Source organism: Anabrus simplex, chromosome 1, assembly GCF_040414725.1.
Source record: "Anabrus simplex isolate iqAnaSimp1 chromosome 1, ASM4041472v1, whole genome shotgun sequence".
NCBI lineage: Eukaryota > Metazoa > Arthropoda > Insecta > Orthoptera > Tettigoniidae > Anabrus > Anabrus simplex.
In genome coordinates, this window is record NC_090265.1 from 1,646,499,169 (window position 1) to 1,646,517,061 (window position 17,893).

General features: G+C 42.8%; 1 protein-coding gene across 1 annotated transcript in view; it reads left to right on the top strand.

Annotated features, from left to right (window-relative positions):
- Positions 1-17,893, top strand: part of LOC136863399 (ankyrin repeat and death domain-containing protein 1A) — a 421,997-nt gene that overhangs the window by 332,392 nt on the left and 71,712 nt on the right. Inside the window, exon 6 of the mRNA XM_068226437.1 lies at positions 12,545-12,748. Coding sequence (XP_068082538.1) covers positions 12,545-12,748 — 204 coding nt within the window. The remainder of the gene's footprint in view (positions 1-12,544; positions 12,749-17,893) is intronic.

Consider the following 17,893-nt stretch of genomic DNA (forward strand, 5'->3'; position numbering starts at 1 on the left):
TGCCCTTGAGGCGGTAGAGGTGGGATCACTCTCTGAGTCCGAGGGAAAAACCGACCCTGGAGGGTAAACAGATTACGAACGAACGAAGGATCGATAGTGCTTCACGAATTAGTATTTGTTGTGGAGTACTACCGAAACAATAAACAGTTATAAGAACTAAGTGTAGTTACAAGTTGGCAGCAATGCAAACAAATATCAACATTAAAAGAAACCCTCAGGTTTGATGATTTCCTTAATAAAAAACACCACTACCACTACATATCGCCATATGCCACATATTATTATGAGTAACACACAGGGTTCATTAAAAAAATGGATTATTGCATGTAGGAGGAAAATGGCTGTTAGGAAGCTATACTGCGCCTAGTTAGAGTGAAGTCGGTACCAAGCCATGGATAGACGGACATTTTTCGACGTGTAGGCGCGGAGGTTCTGTCCGCTGGTTAACTTTTTCAACCAACCACGTGCTGGAGTGGGGAGAACCGAGCTTCCGGAGCTGGCAAACTGCAAGCGAAATGGAGACAACTTGACCCAACCTGGTATAATATTTCATTGGAATCTGTCAGATAATATCCGTCACGGAGCCATATTCCACAGTTTATTCGTATGGAGAAAACGAGACTTGAATTGTCATAATGTCTGTGAATAATAACATTGTATAATTATGCCTGTTTCATGTGTATTACGTTCAAACCGATAGCCTGGTTTGAACCTGTTTTGGTTGTGGGACCGGAAGGCGAGGATTTACGAGGCGAAGTTCTTTGGCAGGACGGAGGAAGGTGGTTGAAAAGGAACTCGGAAAGGGGAAGCCGCGCCATGTTAGAAGCTCAGTTTGTTTTAATTCATGTAAAAAACAATGATCTGATCAGTTACCTCTGCCTAAAACATTCGTAATTGAGTAGACACCAAGGTGCGGGATGGTGATAAAGGCTCTGAGTTGTTAATCTTTGACTGTGAGTGATCCATTCGTTATTTGCGATTAATCTCACGCATGTGCTTTACTTTATTAGCAATAAACGTTCCGGGTCGCGCGTGCGGTTCGCGGGTATGGCGAGTGCGTTTCGTAATTAATTTTGCCGCTGTGAAAGACTGATATCTGCCCGGGCTTTGTGCCCTTAATTTAATGGTGCATAATTTGAACTATAAATTTTCACGCAGGTTGTAGCTAATCGCAGCCTATCATTAAGGGTGGAATCTATGTGCACGAGCACTACTAAGCGGTGAAGAAGACGAGCTCCAGTACGACCACATTGCAGGGGGTTCCGGCACCTTCAGGACAATCATGGCCGCCATTGGATTCCAAAGGATGATGCTTCAAATCCAGGAGACCGCTGCTATGTCAGGCTAAGGCCTGGATGACAATAGCGGTCATGTGAGCGCCGCTGGTGGTACCTGTCGTCAAAGCTAAGTTTTCTAATGTCCTTTAGCATGCTGTAGTCATCAAAGATACACTAGGCAGATTAGACTTTTCATGTAAATAATTTTTAATTCATTTTTGAATGTCAGCCCGTGGAGGCTTTTGTTTACTTAAATTTTTATTAACGTAAATATGTTCAGAGCTAAGTGCATGATATAGCTTGGGACGTTTGCATTTAAGTTAGATAGATGGGTTTAAAGGGATGAGATAGCGTAGATACAGGTGTGTTGTAGTTTAGTTTTATATTTATTTTTGTCTTTCAATTGTGTGCTTCACGTTATTTCATTTGTGGTAGAGAATTGATATCTAGAGTCCTCACACGGCCATGAAGCTATTTGCCTCTAATGTCGCGCGGGTACGAGCTTAGGTTTACAGAATTAGAACAGGGGCTTTTCCTTGGTTTTATTATCGGTGCATGTGGCATGTTTTTTTTCAGACGCCCCCAATATGATGCGCAGCAGAGTTGTGATCAACGTTGATTTAATTAAGATCTTTTAATATGCAGGGGAAGCAGATTCTTGGGACCATTTAGGGTCGAACCTACGGTATATGTGGTATGAGGCTAGAGATGCCCATGTAATGATAAATGAATGGCCTAATCTAGGAGAGATAACCTAGGGAATGTAGCGGAGTGGCCAGAGGCGCCTTTTGGAGTTGGTTACGTTAAGGGTCGAACCCTAGATACGTTGAGTCAGAGGCCAGTGGAGCCCGTGGGGGCTCGTGAAGCCAAATATGTTGGTGATAGGCAGGAAGCCGTATCTATTTGCTGGAATTGAATCAGTATGTGCGAAATACCCAGTTCTTATTGGTGCCACTTGAAAGCGAGAGCTGGGCTTTATAATTCTGAATGAGTTTCGTCTCGAGTGTGCAGAGATTTCTGCCTGCCAGGGCTAAGTCTTGCTTGTGCTAGCCAGCGTTAGATAAAGAGGGGTCCAGCTGAGGCCTGGTCACCCCGTCAAGGACGATGTTATGTGCGAGACCGCTAGTTCCAAGAATCATGCAGCCCCTTGCTAGCCAGCATCGGTGGTTTTTGTCTGTAACAGCTGCGTGTATGAAACCTGCCCGTGAAGAAACTGAGAGTGGAATACGGAAGTATTTGTGCCGGGCTCGGCGCAACATGACAACGCCCACCTATCGGAATTTTTATCCCGATAGATTTACCATGCAGTGCATACTTTTATGGTATCTGGAGTGTGTGATTTTATATTTTCTGTTTGTCTATTGTTTTATGCCATGTGTCGAAGTGTTGTACATATAACCAACGTTGATTAATATTTTTTTTTATTTAGCTCGTAAGCCAAATTTCTGGTCGACGGTCTTTTGAACCGGTCTAATTTGCATATGGCTCGGGACCATATTTAGAATCTGTGGTTTTGGATTGGGGTGTAATGGGATGCCTGAACCAGACATGTTTGTTGTTGTTTTTTTTTAACTCCGAATTGGTCTGTTTCGGAGTGTGTATATATCGCGTTTAATTTGCCTATGAGTGTATTATTTGATAATATGGCATCATTGAGACAGTTTATATATTGCAGCCCTCGGGCACGGGCTTAGAAAACTTGGCCGCGGCGACAAACCATTTGAATGTAACATCATCGAAGTACTCAGTTTTCCTTTTTTTTTAAATTACTTTTGTTTGATCATTATCGGGCGATACCCGAATTTTATGTTACTTGTGTTAATTTTTTTGGTGTATGGTCGCTCGTGGCGCGACACTTTTTTTTTTGTTTGATCCTTTAGAGGTCGTCTTTTCAATTTCATTTTTAAAATCTAGTTTCAGTTTAGTGTGATTGACATTTATGTTTTAGCCGAATAAATCCATCTCATCCCCTTTATGTTGCGTTCTTATTCACTAAATAATGTAATCGTAACTCCTGTCCATATACTTTTCCAGTATAGTTATGTTTGAGATTTATTTTCTTGTAGCCTATTTTACCGAACGTACCACGCGCATCTTACCGCTGAGTTTAGCCCCATTTTCGGACAGGATACGGTTCATTATATGGCGTCCCGACGTGAGGCCTGAGTTTGTTGTTTGGGCAAGGTTTATACCCACTATCGGGCCACTATTATGCGTCACTATCATTTGGTAATTCAATATAGGCTTTGTTAGGAAGATTTTGGTTCGAAAGCTGGAAATGACCAAGTGGTCAGGCATTTAATATATTAAAGTAAGATGTAGGGAATTTCGAACCGGACGCATTATCTGGCAGCCTAGCGTGTTAGACGACTTATGTCTGAAGTCCTTAGATTCGATGATACTTGTGTTGGTATACGGATATAAAGGGCGAGGTTTCTAATGAAATCGTATATTCAGGAGATTCAGTAATTCCTAAATATATAAGTTCACGTCAGGTTTAAATCGGCAGTTGACTGTTGTAATTTTTAAGTACTAGATAGGAAATGAATAAGAACCCTATAGCCGATCAATAAGGCATGTCGAAGCAACAGTGTGGCTCAATGGGAGTCCGAGAACAATAAAATGTCTTCTCATACATGAGGTAAAAACGGACGATGACATACCCATCAGGTAGAGATCGCCGGTGACATAGCCTAAGCATTGTTTTCAAAGAAAAATTCATAGCCAGTTAGGTAGTTTGGTTTCGATTAGAATAAGCTAGGGACGCGAGAGGACCTCAATCTCGTATGAATCTAGGTAACGATAGTTGCATTAAGATCAAAGATTTGGGGCATATAAACCACTGTTCGGGATACATTAGCCTCGAGTTGGAGATATATTGCAAACATGGTTACGTGCTGGTGTCTAGCATTTTGATTTGGGCCCAAAACTAGGAGCCTATATTCTGATAATATATTTGGGGCCACCAATGAGTAAATTTGTTCCAAATGGTTGTTTAAATTCGGTATTACTGACTTTACCGCGAATTTTAAAACATAGATGGATTTCCATAGGCAGTTTCTGACTTGGCGAGTTATGGAGCCAAGGTGCTTGCAGTTTTGATTAACGTAAATGACAGAAACTGAGAATTAAGGTAAATTATGATACAGGGATACTTGGATGTTACATTCAAACCAGTAGCGGCGGGAGCAGACCGCAACGTCACTCTATATACGCATTAGTATGGCAATTACGTTGGCCGATTTGTTGGCGCGGATGAACTTGGAAGCGGAGAAGGCAGAGAAACGGGAACAAGAAGCCGAGAAACGTCAGTTAGAACACATGAACGAACTCACAAATAGGATGGACTTAATGGCAATCGAGGCCGAGAGACGTGAGCAGGAAGCTAGGGATGAACTTAAGGCTGAAGTTAGTAAGGTAGCGGAGAAAACTGACGCGTTAGCGGACAAGATAGATAACGTAGAAAAATGTTGTATAGAGGGCATGGACAGGCTGGAGAAAAGACTAGATGAGGTCGAAAGTAATACACAGGAACAGGTCACGAAAATAAGAAATTCTGTTGAGGAATCATCCGGCAAAGTGGCGGAAATTACGGTTAGGACTGAGAAACGTCTGGAGGAGGTCACCGTTAGCTTAGACGAGGCTCGAACCGAGATCGGATTGAACCGGAGCGCCATCGACAAGTTAAGCGGAGATACGGAAACCAGATTCGAGAATATGGCCATGGAGATTAGTAATCAAGTAGCCGCGGCACAGAAACAGACAGAAGAGAAAGTAGAAAATGCGATGAAGGAAAGGCAACGGAAAACCGAGACTGAGATGAGAAAATGGGAAGAAAGACTACGTCAGGAGGTCGTGGATGAAGTGGATACCAAAGGGGACGAAATTAAGAAGATGATATTGGCAGACCGCGAGGCAGTCAGAGCAAATAATCAAGAAATAGGAAATAGCGTCGAGGCTTGGGCTGAAGTTAGTCACAAGAATCAAACAAAATTAGTTTCGGTAGAGAAAGAATTAAGACACATGAAAGACAAGCTAGAATTGCTGGATTTGAGGACAGATAAGGAACTTTCCAAAATTAAGGGGACAATTCACCATCAGAGCTTGGAAAGAGAACCGAGTCAAGCGAGTGAACCCCCGATGCTGAGCGAGTTACTACACTTGCCCAGACCTGAAGAGCGTACTTCAACTCCGAACGTACATGGAGGTACACCAGTGTACAATATTCTACGCACAGCGGAAGATAAACCGCGGAAGTTCAGTGGGATGGAGGACAGGACCCCACGAGCTTTTCTCAGGGAGATGGAGGATTACATGTCAGACTGTAGGATCCCACCCGAGAGAAGACTGCGCACTGTCGAAAAATTCTTGTGTGATTCTGCCCTGGAGTGGATGACAGCGTTTCGTTACACGTTCACTACGTACGAAGAATTTAAGGTAGCATTTCTTCGAAAATTCTGGGACGTGGCGACGCAGCAGGGATTACGCACGGAGTTGTATTCTAGGAAGTATCCAGCTACACTTCCAACCAAGTTTTCTCAGTATTTCATTTCGCAAGTGATAAAATTCAGGGACCTGGACGTGCCACCGACAGAGAGCGAGATGATAGCAGCCATCTCAAGACAGCTACCGATTGAAGTACAACGAACACTTATCGCTGCTAATGTAAAAACTGCGGCAGAGGCAGAAATTACATTGAGGCAGTTGGATCAAACCTCGAACCAGGGACATCCTAGGATTCGGCACGCTGAAGCCATCCACACCATTGGTTTAGGTGAAGATGATGGCACAGCGCCTAAGACGAGAAAAGGTTGCGAGAGACAGAGCTCTGGGACCCAAACGACTTCACGTCAAGCAAAATGCGAAGAGAGGGAACTGCGAAAAACGAATTGGCAGCCGAATAACAGAATGGAAGAAAGGCCAGGTAGGCGATTTAATTGGAATCGGGGCGAGTTGAGAGGAAGGAATTTCCCTCCTGGAAACAGTGGAAGAGCGTATAAATATAAATACGGTAACTTCGCGGGACAGAGGCGTCCATATTATCGCTGGGATGAAAGGGACGACCGCAATTGTAGAAACGAAGGAAATTTTCGACCTGATTACCAGCAAAGGAACAGAGATTCGCGTAGATATGTAGAACAGTCACGGGACAAACAACAGGGAGAAGCTAGGTGGAAAGAGGCTATCCAGGGAACAGCTGAGGATCAGTGTCACGGAGCTGAGAGCCTACAGTACCGCGATCATCGTCAAAATAAACAAGGTCATGGCCTAAATCCCAACGCTCCAGAATATAACGTCAGTGGCGGAGCGTATAGAAAAAACCCACAAATTTAAGACATGCAAGATGAAGCTGACATGGGCGAAGATGTCGAGAATGATGAGGAAGATATGGAAGAAGAAGGGAACGTTATTGATGATGCAGAAGAAGAAGAAGAAGAAGAAGAAGAAGAAGCTCCGGAGGAAGTAAATGTTGTAGCAAATGAGGATTCAGAACACCTTCAAGTAGAAACGCAATGGCTGTGAAGATAACCAGAGCTTGCGACTCGAGAAGCAGTTGAAGTTATGATGAAAAAAATACATTGCACATATTTTTTTCTTCGGGTTGGCAGGAGAATGTAACATATCGCCATATGCCACATATTATTATGAGTAACACACAGGGTTCATTAAAAAAATGGATTATTGCATGTAGGAGGAAAATGGCTGTTAGGAAGCTATACTGCGCCTAGTTAGAGTGAAGTCGGTACCAAGCCATGGATAGACGGACATTTTTCGACGTGTAGGCGCGGAGGTTCTGTCCGCTGGTTAACTTTTTCAACCAACCACGTGCTGGAGTGGGGAGAACCGAGCTTCCGGAGCTGGCAAACTGCAAGCGAAATGGAGACAACTTGACCCAACCTGGTATAATATTTCATTGGAATCTGTCAGATAATATCCGTCACGGAGCCATATTCCACAGTTTATTCGTATGGAGAAAACGAGACTTGAATTGTCATAATGTCTGTGAATAATAACATTGTATAATTATGCCTGTTTCATGTGTATTACGTTCAAACCGATAGCCTGGTTTGAACCTGTTTTGGTTGTGGGACCGGAAGGCGAGGATTTACGAGGCGAAGTTCTTTGGCAGGACGGAGGAAGGTGGTTGAAAAGGAACTCGGAAAGGGGAAGCCGCGCCATGTTAGAAGCTCAGTTTGTTTTAATTCATGTAAAAAACAATGATCTGATCAGTTACCTCTGCCTAAAACATTCGTAATTGAGTAGACACCAAGGTGCGGGATGGTGATAAAGGCTCTGAGTTGTTAATCTTTGACTGTGAGTGATCCATTCGTTATTTGCGATTAATCTCACGCATGTGCTTTACTTTATTAGCAATAAACGTTCCGGGTCGCGCGTGCGGTTCGCGGGTATGGCGAGTGCGTTTCGTAATTAATTTTGCCGCTGTGAAAGACTGATATCTGCCCGGGCTTTGTGCCCTTAATTTAATGGTGCATAATTTGAACTATAAATTTTCACGCAGGTTGTAGCTAATCGCAGCCTATCATTAAGGGTGGAATCTATGTGCACGAGCACTACTAAGCGGTGAAGAAGACGAGCTCCAGTACGACCACATTGCAGGGGGTTCCGGCACCTTCAGGACAATCATGGCCGCCATTGGATTCCAAAGGATGATGCTTCAAATCCAGGAGACCGCTGCTATGTCAGGCTAAGGCCTGGATGACAATAGCGGTCATGTGAGCGCCGCTGGTGGTACCTGTCGTCAAAGCTAAGTTTTCTAATGTCCTTTAGCATGCTGTAGTCATCAAAGATACACTAGGCAGATTAGACTTTTCATGTAAATAATTTTTAATTCATTTTTGAATGTCAGCCCGTGGAGGCTTTTGTTTACTTAAATTTTTATTAACGTAAATATGTTCAGAGCTAAGTGCATGATATAGCTTGGGACGTTTGCATTTAAGTTAGATAGATGGGTTTAAAGGGATGAGATAGCGTAGATACAGGTGTGTTGTAGTTTAGTTTTATATTTATTTTTGTCTTTCAATTGTGTGCTTCACGTTATTTCATTTGTGGTAGAGAATTGATATCTAGAGTCCTCACACGGCCATGAAGCTATTTGCCTCTAATGTCGCGCGGGTACGAGCTTAGGTTTACAGAATTAGAACAGGGGCTTTTCCTTGGTTTTATTATCGGTGCATGTGGCATGTTTTTTTTCAGACGCCCCCAATATGATGCGCAGCAGAGTTGTGATCAACGTTGATTTAATTAAGATCTTTTAATATGCAGGGGAAGCAGATTCTTGGGACCATTTAGGGTCGAACCTACGGTATATGTGGTATGAGGCTAGAGATGCCCATGTAATGATAAATGAATGGCCTAATCTAGGAGAGATAACCTAGGGAATGTAGCGGAGTGGCCAGAGGCGCCTTTTGGAGTTGGTTACGTTAAGGGTCGAACCCTAGATACGTTGAGTCAGAGGCCAGTGGAGCCCGTGGGGGCTCGTGAAGCCAAATATGTTGGTGATAGGCAGGAAGCCGTATCTATTTGCTGGAATTGAATCAGTATGTGCGAAATACCCAGTTCTTATTGGTGCCACTTGAAAGCGAGAGCTGGGCTTTATAATTCTGAATGAGTTTCGTCTCGAGTGTGCAGAGATTTCTGCCTGCCAGGGCTAAGTCTTGCTTGTGCTAGCCAGCGTTAGATAAAGAGGGGTCCAGCTGAGGCCTGGTCACCCCGTCAAGGACGATGTTATGTGCGAGACCGCTAGTTCCAAGAATCATGCAGCCCCTTGCTAGCCAGCATCGGTGGTTTTTGTCTGTAACAGCTGCGTGTATGAAACCTGCCCGTGAAGAAACTGAGAGTGGAATACGGAAGTATTTGTGCCGGGCTCGGCGCAACATGACAACGCCCACCTATCGGAATTTTTATCCCGATAGATTTACCATGCAGTGCATACTTTTATGGTATCTGGAGTGTGTGATTTTATATTTTCTGTTTGTCTATTGTTTTATGCCATGTGTCGAAGTGTTGTACATATAACCAACGTTGATTAATATTTTTTTTTATTTAGCTCGTAAGCCAAATTTCTGGTCGACGGTCTTTTGAACCGGTCTAATTTGCATATGGCTCGGGACCATATTTAGAATCTGTGGTTTTGGATTGGGGTGTAATGCGATGCCTGAACCAGACATGTTTGTTGTTGTTTTTTTTTTAACTCCGAATTGGTCTGTTTCGGAGTGTGTATATATCGCGTTTAATTTGCCTATGAGTGTATTATTTGATAATATGGCATCATTGAGACAGTTTATATATTGCAGCCCTCGGGCACGGGCTTAGAAAACTTGGCCGCGGCGACAAACCATTTGAATGTAACATCATCGAAGTACTCAGTTTTCCTTTTTTTTTTAATTACTTTTGTTTGATCATTATCGGGCGATACCCGAATTTTATGTTACTTGTGTTAATTTTTTTTGGTGTATGGTCGCTCGTGGCGCGACACTTTTTTTTTTGTTTGATCCTTTAGAGGTCGTCTTTTCAATTTCATTTTTAAAATCTAGTTTCAGTTTAGTGTGATTGACATTTATGTTTTAGCCGAATAAATCCATCTCATCCCCTTTATGTTGCGTTCTTATTCACTAAATAATGTAATCGTAACTCCTGTCCATATACTTTTCCAGTATAGTTATGTTTGAGATTTATTTTCTTGTAGCCTATTTTACCGAACGTACCACGCGCATCTTACCGCTGAGTTTAGCCCCATTTTCGGACAGGATACGGTTCAATAAGGTGAGAATTTTCAGGATATAGACTTATTAACCTGGATTGTAAACATCCTTTGAAATACCACTAGCGGTCTGATACACGTGTAAATTTAATATTGGCATCGTATAACTGCGCACAAATACAATTAATCCAATTTTTGCATTCCTTGCACTGTGCATTACCTTTAATATCCTGCTGGTATACAGCTTTATGCAATTTTTTGGCATGCGATTATTTTTATTGCGTAAGGATCGATAGTGTCCGCCTCTGCGGTGTAGTGGTTAGCGTGATTAGCTGCCACCCCCGGAGGTCCGGGTTCGATTCCCGGCTCTGCCACGAAATTTGAAAAGTGGTATGAGGGCTGGAACGGGGTCCACTCAGCCTCGGGAGGTCAACTGAGTAGAGGTGGGTTCGATTCCCACGTCAGCCATCCTGGAAGTGGTTTTCCGTGGTTTCCCACTTCTCCTCCAGGCAAATGCCGGGATGGTACCTAACTTAAGGCCACGGCCGCTTCCTTCCCTCTTCCTTGCCTGTCCCATCCAATCTTGCCATCTCCACAAGGCCCCTGTTCAGCATAGCAGGTGAGGCCGCCTGGGCGAGGTACTGGTCATTCTCCCCAGTTGTATCCCCGACCAAAAATCTGAATCTCCAGGACACTGCCCTTGAGGCGGTAGAGGTGGGATCACTCTCTGAGTCCGAGGGAAAAACCGACCCTGGAGGGTAAACAGATTACGAACGAACGAAGGATCGATAGTGCTTCACGAATTAGTATTTGTTGTGGAGTACTACCGAAACAATAAACAGTTATAAGAACTAAGTGTAGTTACAAGTTGGCAGCAATGCAAACAAATATCAACATTAAAAGAAACCCTCAGGTTTGATGATTTCCTTAATAAAAAACACCACTACCACTACATTTATGACACAATAATACAAAAAATTTTATATTATGTAAGTATTTCCACTACATGGGAAAGCACAGAATTATGTATATAGCCAACGCGAAATCGGGAGGTTGTGCTTTCGGATCCCACTGGTGTCCGGTTGGCCATTTTTGTTCTATAATTAACATCTCTTCAACACGTAGTATATGTACGGAACACGACCTAATAGGTTGAATGTTAATTTCTATTCAGGCTACTTTAATCAAAATGCAATGTTTTACCCGCGAATATTTTGGATACGTTGTTATCTTGTCGCAAATACCCTAATAACATCATGGTTAATTAAACCAAACGCATAGCATACGTTCTTTTCTTGCTATTGGCTTTACGTCGCATCGACACAGATAGGTCTTATGGCTACGATGGGACAGGAAAGGGCTAGGACTTGGAAAGAAGCGGCCGTGGCCTTAATTAAGCTACAGCCCCAGCATTTGCCTGGTGTAAAATGGTAAACCACGCTAAACGGAGGGCTGCCGACAGTGGGATTTGAACCCACTATCTCCCGAATATTGGATACTGGCTGCACTTATGTGACTGCAGCTATCGAGGTCGGTAGCATATTTTCATAAATTGTTGTATACTCTGTTCATTGGATATTTTCATGTTCTTTCCTTTACAGCAACTAGTTCATCCTTTCTAGGAAATACGTTTCCAGGTGTGACTGAAGTAAGCCCTACAATTGAAATTGGGCTTCTGAATCATCGGAAGCGACATTAGACTTCAATTCTAACAGTGAGGTCCAAGGGTGTGGAGGTCAGTGGGAGGATAAATGAGGGCAGGCCAGCCGTGGGTAAAATAATATACCCGGCAAACTGATGAGGCACTCGATAAAGAAACTGGCTGAGCTTCTTCGGATGTGCTGAAAGCAGCCCTATATTGAAGAGGACGTAGAGAATGATCTGGAAGTGGAAATTACTGGATACTTGGTGGAGAATCTTCTCCAGGCTAATGAAGGAAGCGAACATGGAGAGCACGAGTCAGTCACGATTGAGCGTGTGTCAGTCAGGGCAATTCAATTAGGAATGCGTCAGTTAGGAATGAGTCAGACAGCCACACGGACTTCATTGTGGCATTCTAATTGATCTATAAAATGAAGAACTGTAGAGTTAACACTGCGTTGTGAGAGGCCCTGTTGGAAAGTGGGTGTTTGAAGCACCGAAGGAATTTGTACTCGGTTGAGATAACATACATGTGCAAGAGGAAAATTCGAACTCGAGTGCACTTGCAATCAGTACGCACAGTAATTTTAATAAATTTCGTCAATAGTAAAACACAGTACCCCACTGAGTAGTCGTTGAAATTCTTAGGACAACCATACCCCTAAAAATAATTATATTCTTTTTATTTACATTGAACGGGTCTATTTGGCAACCATCAATTTATTCGTATTCTTCCATGGTCAGAGTATAGTATGCTATCTTTACAATTTTTAGTACTGTGAATCACTCATATTCCGTCTTTAAGTGAAGGGTGTGCAGTACGTCATACTTTGGTATATCTCGTAGAATATATGATCACCGTTTGAAAGCGGTATAATTCGCAAAGTGTCCGTCTGTGTTTCAGATGCAGTATACGCTCCTGATGTGTGCAGCCCGTAATAATCGGCTAGAAGTACTCAATTACCTCCTTGAAACGCTGGAAGACCTCAAACTGGACGCTGTGGACAGTGAGCAGCAAACGGCACTTTTTCATGCTGCCCAGGGTGGACACACGGACATCGTCAAACGTCTTGTCGAAGTAGGGGCCAAGATAGATGTTCGGAACAAGGTGTGGAATTGAAATGTTTTCATCTTGACTGTTCTCTTCACTCATGCAGACCTGAAATCAACGCTAAAGGCGAAATCATTGTATTATATGAAATTTTTCACAAACATAATATATTTTAATTAATTCTTTTGTTGACATGTTATGTTCTTATACCAGTTGCACTCAAACGATCTTTGTATATTTTTAACCACTTATAAATAATCATTTTATAAAATATAAATATTAAATAACAATGATTTACTCCTTAACATAGCATTAGTATTTTTAAATATTGAGATTGTATGAAGTGGTACAAGTTGAGACTTACTTTGAAAGCACTGTTCATTTTTCAACTATTACAATCAGATCATGATAGACAGCGCTCTATTTTTTGTAACTCTTAGGATCTTCAGTCTGCTGAAATCAATTTTGAGTACCAATACATTTATAAACTAACTGAAAAAGGAAACATAATACAACTTTAATTAAGTTACATTTAAATTAAGTTGTGTCTTTTTCAGGTATAATACTGTTACATTATGTAGCCATAAGAAGGTGTTTACTTTGTCACATACTTCCATCTCCCACAGTAGATTCATTATGTCATGCAAACTTGATACGTGTTTCTGCGTCCAGGATGCTTACCACGTGGCAGGTTTACTGTTCCTGAAGTATCACGTCTGTCACAGATTGCTGCAGTGTATCATCTCGTATTGTGCAGGCTGACTGCAGTGTTTCTATTTAGATGTTCTCTTGGTCTGTTTTGGTTATTCCCAGGCATCCCTATTTGCATATCCAATACTTGCAGAATTCAGAATAGACTGTGTGGGTGTGTATCTCCTTTATTTTTAAGGAGAACACCCGTTCGCTAATGCATCGAAAGTCTTTGTACGATATTGAATATGATTGTTCCAAAGGACATCTTACATTATCACCCCTTAAAAAATGAGAATAAGCGGTAGCCATATGACGACTAAAGAGGGCTCTGCACTTCTTGTGATGAGTGACTGAAGATGTTCTTTACTTTCTAATGTGTCTTCTGAATTTAATCACAAATGACTCAGGAGTTGGAAAATACAGGTCTTCAAAAATACTTATATGGATAACTCCAAAACTGTTATATAAAATAATAATGCAGATGAATAAGTCTGTTCCTCTTTATATGCTGTCCTGAGACTCAGTAACACTATAAACAATGCACTAGTGCATTCTCCACCATGCTACATTAATGAAACTCTTAAGGTAATGATGCCATCTCTCTTTTATCTCATTTCTTTGAGGATGTAATTCTGTGCACTGATAATCAATTACATTTTAAAGTGATTTAAGCAGCTGTGACTTAAATTGATCACATTGGTCTCTTGTGATAGTTTGCAGGCATCCATATCAATGCACCCAATGTTTGTAGAATGAAGGAGATACGATTTAGGTGATTGCTTCAGGCCATTACATATCGGGTCTCTTTTTTAAACCCAAACCGAGCACACGGTGTTAGTACTCTGCACTACAGCAGCGCCTCAACCCATCTTATGCCGCGCGCGGCCGCCCTGCTTTAAGCATGTATACAAATATGGAAGCTTGCCTTATAAAAGATGCTGGAAGAGTCCGTCTTCATAATTCGGGACTTCATAAATACCATTACTATTTTCTGCACACCAATAACGAGATTTATGACTGTTCACACGACCATCCAGATGAAACCAGGCCTCATCCGAAAAGAACACAAGCTGTGGGTAAAATATACGGTCATTCAATGATGCAAGATTCCACTTACAATATCTCATTCTTATGGCTGGATCAACAGGTTTTAAACAGTGAGCCCGTGTAAGCTTGATGTGTGAGAACTTTGTAGCTCTCTGTGCTAATTTTGTGAGTGATTAATTCGGTGACCGTTCAAGATTCTCACCAATGGCATCTAGCGGTTCCTCTGGTAAAGCAGTTCGTGTGCGCACATATTTCTTATTGATCACTGAGTCAGTAGTTTCAAATTTATTTAAAATCTGTGTCCATGAAGGTGGCACTTCAATAGGAAATTGTTTGAACAAATGCATCGTGACCCCGTCGAAAGGACTCGTACTTACGTACATACGAAATACAGTGTTGCAATAATAACTGTCTCACCATGTTAATGTCCGACTCGTTGGCTGAATGGTCAGCGTACTGGCCTTCGGTCCAGAGGGTCCCGGGTTCGATTCCCGGCCGGGTCGGCGATTTTAACCTTCATTGGTTAATTCCAGTGGCCCGAGGGCTGGGTGTTTGTGCTGTCCCCAACATCCCTGCAACTCACACACCACACATAACACTATCCTCCACCACAATAACACTCAGTTACCTACACATGGCAGATGCCGCCCACCCTTATCGGAGGGTCTGCCTTACAAGGGCTGCACTCGGCTAGAAATAGCCACACGAAATTATTATTACCATGTTAATAGCCGACATTCAGGCTGGCTATTGATGCTAGATCGAACACGTGCAGTCTGCTTGCAAGGTCCAGAACTCGGACGGACGGTCTGGGTCTATAAGAGAGGCTCTTTAAATCTGTCTATACCTGTCTGGCCATAGCGGTAGCCGTATGATGACTGAAGACGGCCAATTACGTCTAAGTGATGATGCTAAAATCGTCAAGAAAGCGAATTTCTCATTTGTGCAAGTGCTCTAAACTTAATTCAGTTGACGCTATACACATACTAGTAACGATATACTGCACTTGTTCATGTGAGGCCACACATACATGAGCGTAGCTGTTAGAAGCCTCATGTATGACGGGCCTTCGAGCAGACCGCTGAGAGGAATGCAAGGAAATTTGAAACCTGCCTCCCTAATCGCACAAGTAAGGAGGAGATAGCCGGGGGTGGGGGTGGATGTGAATCTTAAGTCACTCCTTGCCTCGTCAGCCGAACGCGAGGTAGATCCACCATTGAAGAGCAACATGTGTTTTTGGACTCTTCCTTACGAGATACATAGCCATAGTAGTTTGCGACTCCCTGTGTGCTTCCCAAGTGGATAATTGATAAGGTGGGACCGCCGACCCTCAGGTCCTACGTCCCATATCAATTGGTTGAGCTTTATAGGTTTCAACATTGTTGTTTTCAACATGTTTCTTGCTGCAATAATTCCAGTATTTCAGGATAGGTAAGAAAGATTGCAAATGTAGAGGTGTTGAAATATGGTGGTGGCGATATGTGAAATGTGCTGATGGCGATTAGTATGACCATGGTTGGTGATCAAGAAGTTGTAGACCATAATTGGCGGACAAGGGGTTTGTTGGAAGGAGGTGCTTACCATCTGTCTAGCTGGCATTGAGGTCTAGAAGAGATTTTAGAGGTGCGTTGTTGCAGTTGAGACATACAGTGTTTCTGGGTTGGGACTTGGATTTGGCTTGTTAGGAGTGAAAGGAGACACTTGATGAGCTCTATCGTGGGAGGAGGCTGTGACTATGTTGTGTGAGGGGTATTTTGATTTAAGGTCGACTTTAAGAGAGATGGAATTTCTGACTTATGTGGTTGAAATTGTAGGTACTTGTTTCTAATGTAATGAACCTTGACTGCCTTTTGACGAAAGGGCAGCCAGGAAAGGAAGCTGCGTGTTTGCCTATGCAATTTGCATATTTTGGTTGGTCACGTGGGACTGGGCAAGCAGAGTGGATGATGGTGATCCCTGCATCTGTTGCAGCGGGTATCATTGGGGCAATTAGCGGCTGAATGGTTGAGCTGTAGGCAGTTGTAACACATAAAGATCAAAGAAGGTTGTAAGCGAGTTTTACTTTTGTTGGTGCGGGTTTGGTTTTCAATGGGCGCTGTTATGGAGTCAGAAGAGGGAGGAGTTTGTGATTTAGCTGCAGTTGGTTTTTTATGAGTTTCTGATAACTGAATATCAGTTTGGGTAGTTTGTGCGGTCAGTGGTTTTGATGTTTAATTGAACTTCAGTTTGGTTGGTTTTGTTAGGTTTCTCTTTGGTTGCACTGGTTTGCGTAGATTGCGATTTGGTTATAGGCAGCTTTTCTTGAGGGGTTTACGACGATGAGGTGTCAGTTTCAGTAGTTTGGGAAGCAGTAGATTGGATAATTTTGTTGCTTGTTTGAATTTCCTTGTGTTTGGTTTTGATAAGATTTTTCTTTGATTTGTCTGGTTTGAGTGAAGGCTAGGCAGGTGGGTGGGGGTAAGGTTTGAATACTCTTGTCCTCAGGTGTGGGCAGCGGTGTAGTTTGGGTGCCACAGTCGTATAGCTCCTGAGTAATCGACGATAGTTCTCCTTTTGATTATTCAGAATCTTCATATTCTTCTTTTACCTCTTCTTCCGTGCTGCGATTGGGGTGAAATTTAATTGGGTGGATAATGACAGATTTAGGGACGTCCTAAATTGTTACCAGTCTTTCCTGGATGGCTAGAAAGTGATTTTCTCGAATATGAGTTATCAAGGGGATGTTGGTAAATGTTTCTTCTATGTAGGCAATGTGAGTTGAGATGAGCTCTCTGATAGCATTGAGTACTGTGAATCTATCACAGATCTGACGGCATGAAGTGGGATTGGAATTGTTCTGCACCTAAATGGGGATGGGGAATTTGATTCACTGCAAACATAATCGAATGGATATTCAAAGTTGTGTTCACCTAGTTCATCTTGTTCTGAAATGAGGCTTCATGCTGTTTCAGCTTTGTGAATTAGTGCTGGTCATGGTTTCGATAGGAGTACGGTATTGCGAAGAGGAAGAACTCTGGGGAGGGGTAGGATGCTTTGTGGGCGCTGTGTTATTTCTAGTGGGGTATATTTTGATTTGGGCTGGAACAGAAGCACGGCTACTCGATCCACCGGGCTTGTCCGATATCTGGACTTATTAGGCATGGTGGCATTGTCTTGGAGTTTAGGATAAATTGAACAGGAAACGAGGTAAGGATGAAATACTGGAAGGTCAAACGCTATTTAACGGACCGGGCCAGATGTGCTCAACTTGCTGCCGGAGTCGTGTCAGGCTAGATATCCTACGAGGATTACGCCACGGGCAACTCACGATCTCAGGACACCTAGCTGGCTTGACGAATGCTCATATGTCACCTGGATGGCTCGTACCTGCAGTAGTCTCGGTTGACTGTGTGTGCTGGCGGCTGCTTGCGGCGACACTGTGCTCTTGGCGGGCAGTGAGCCGGATGTCTGGGTTACCGGCTC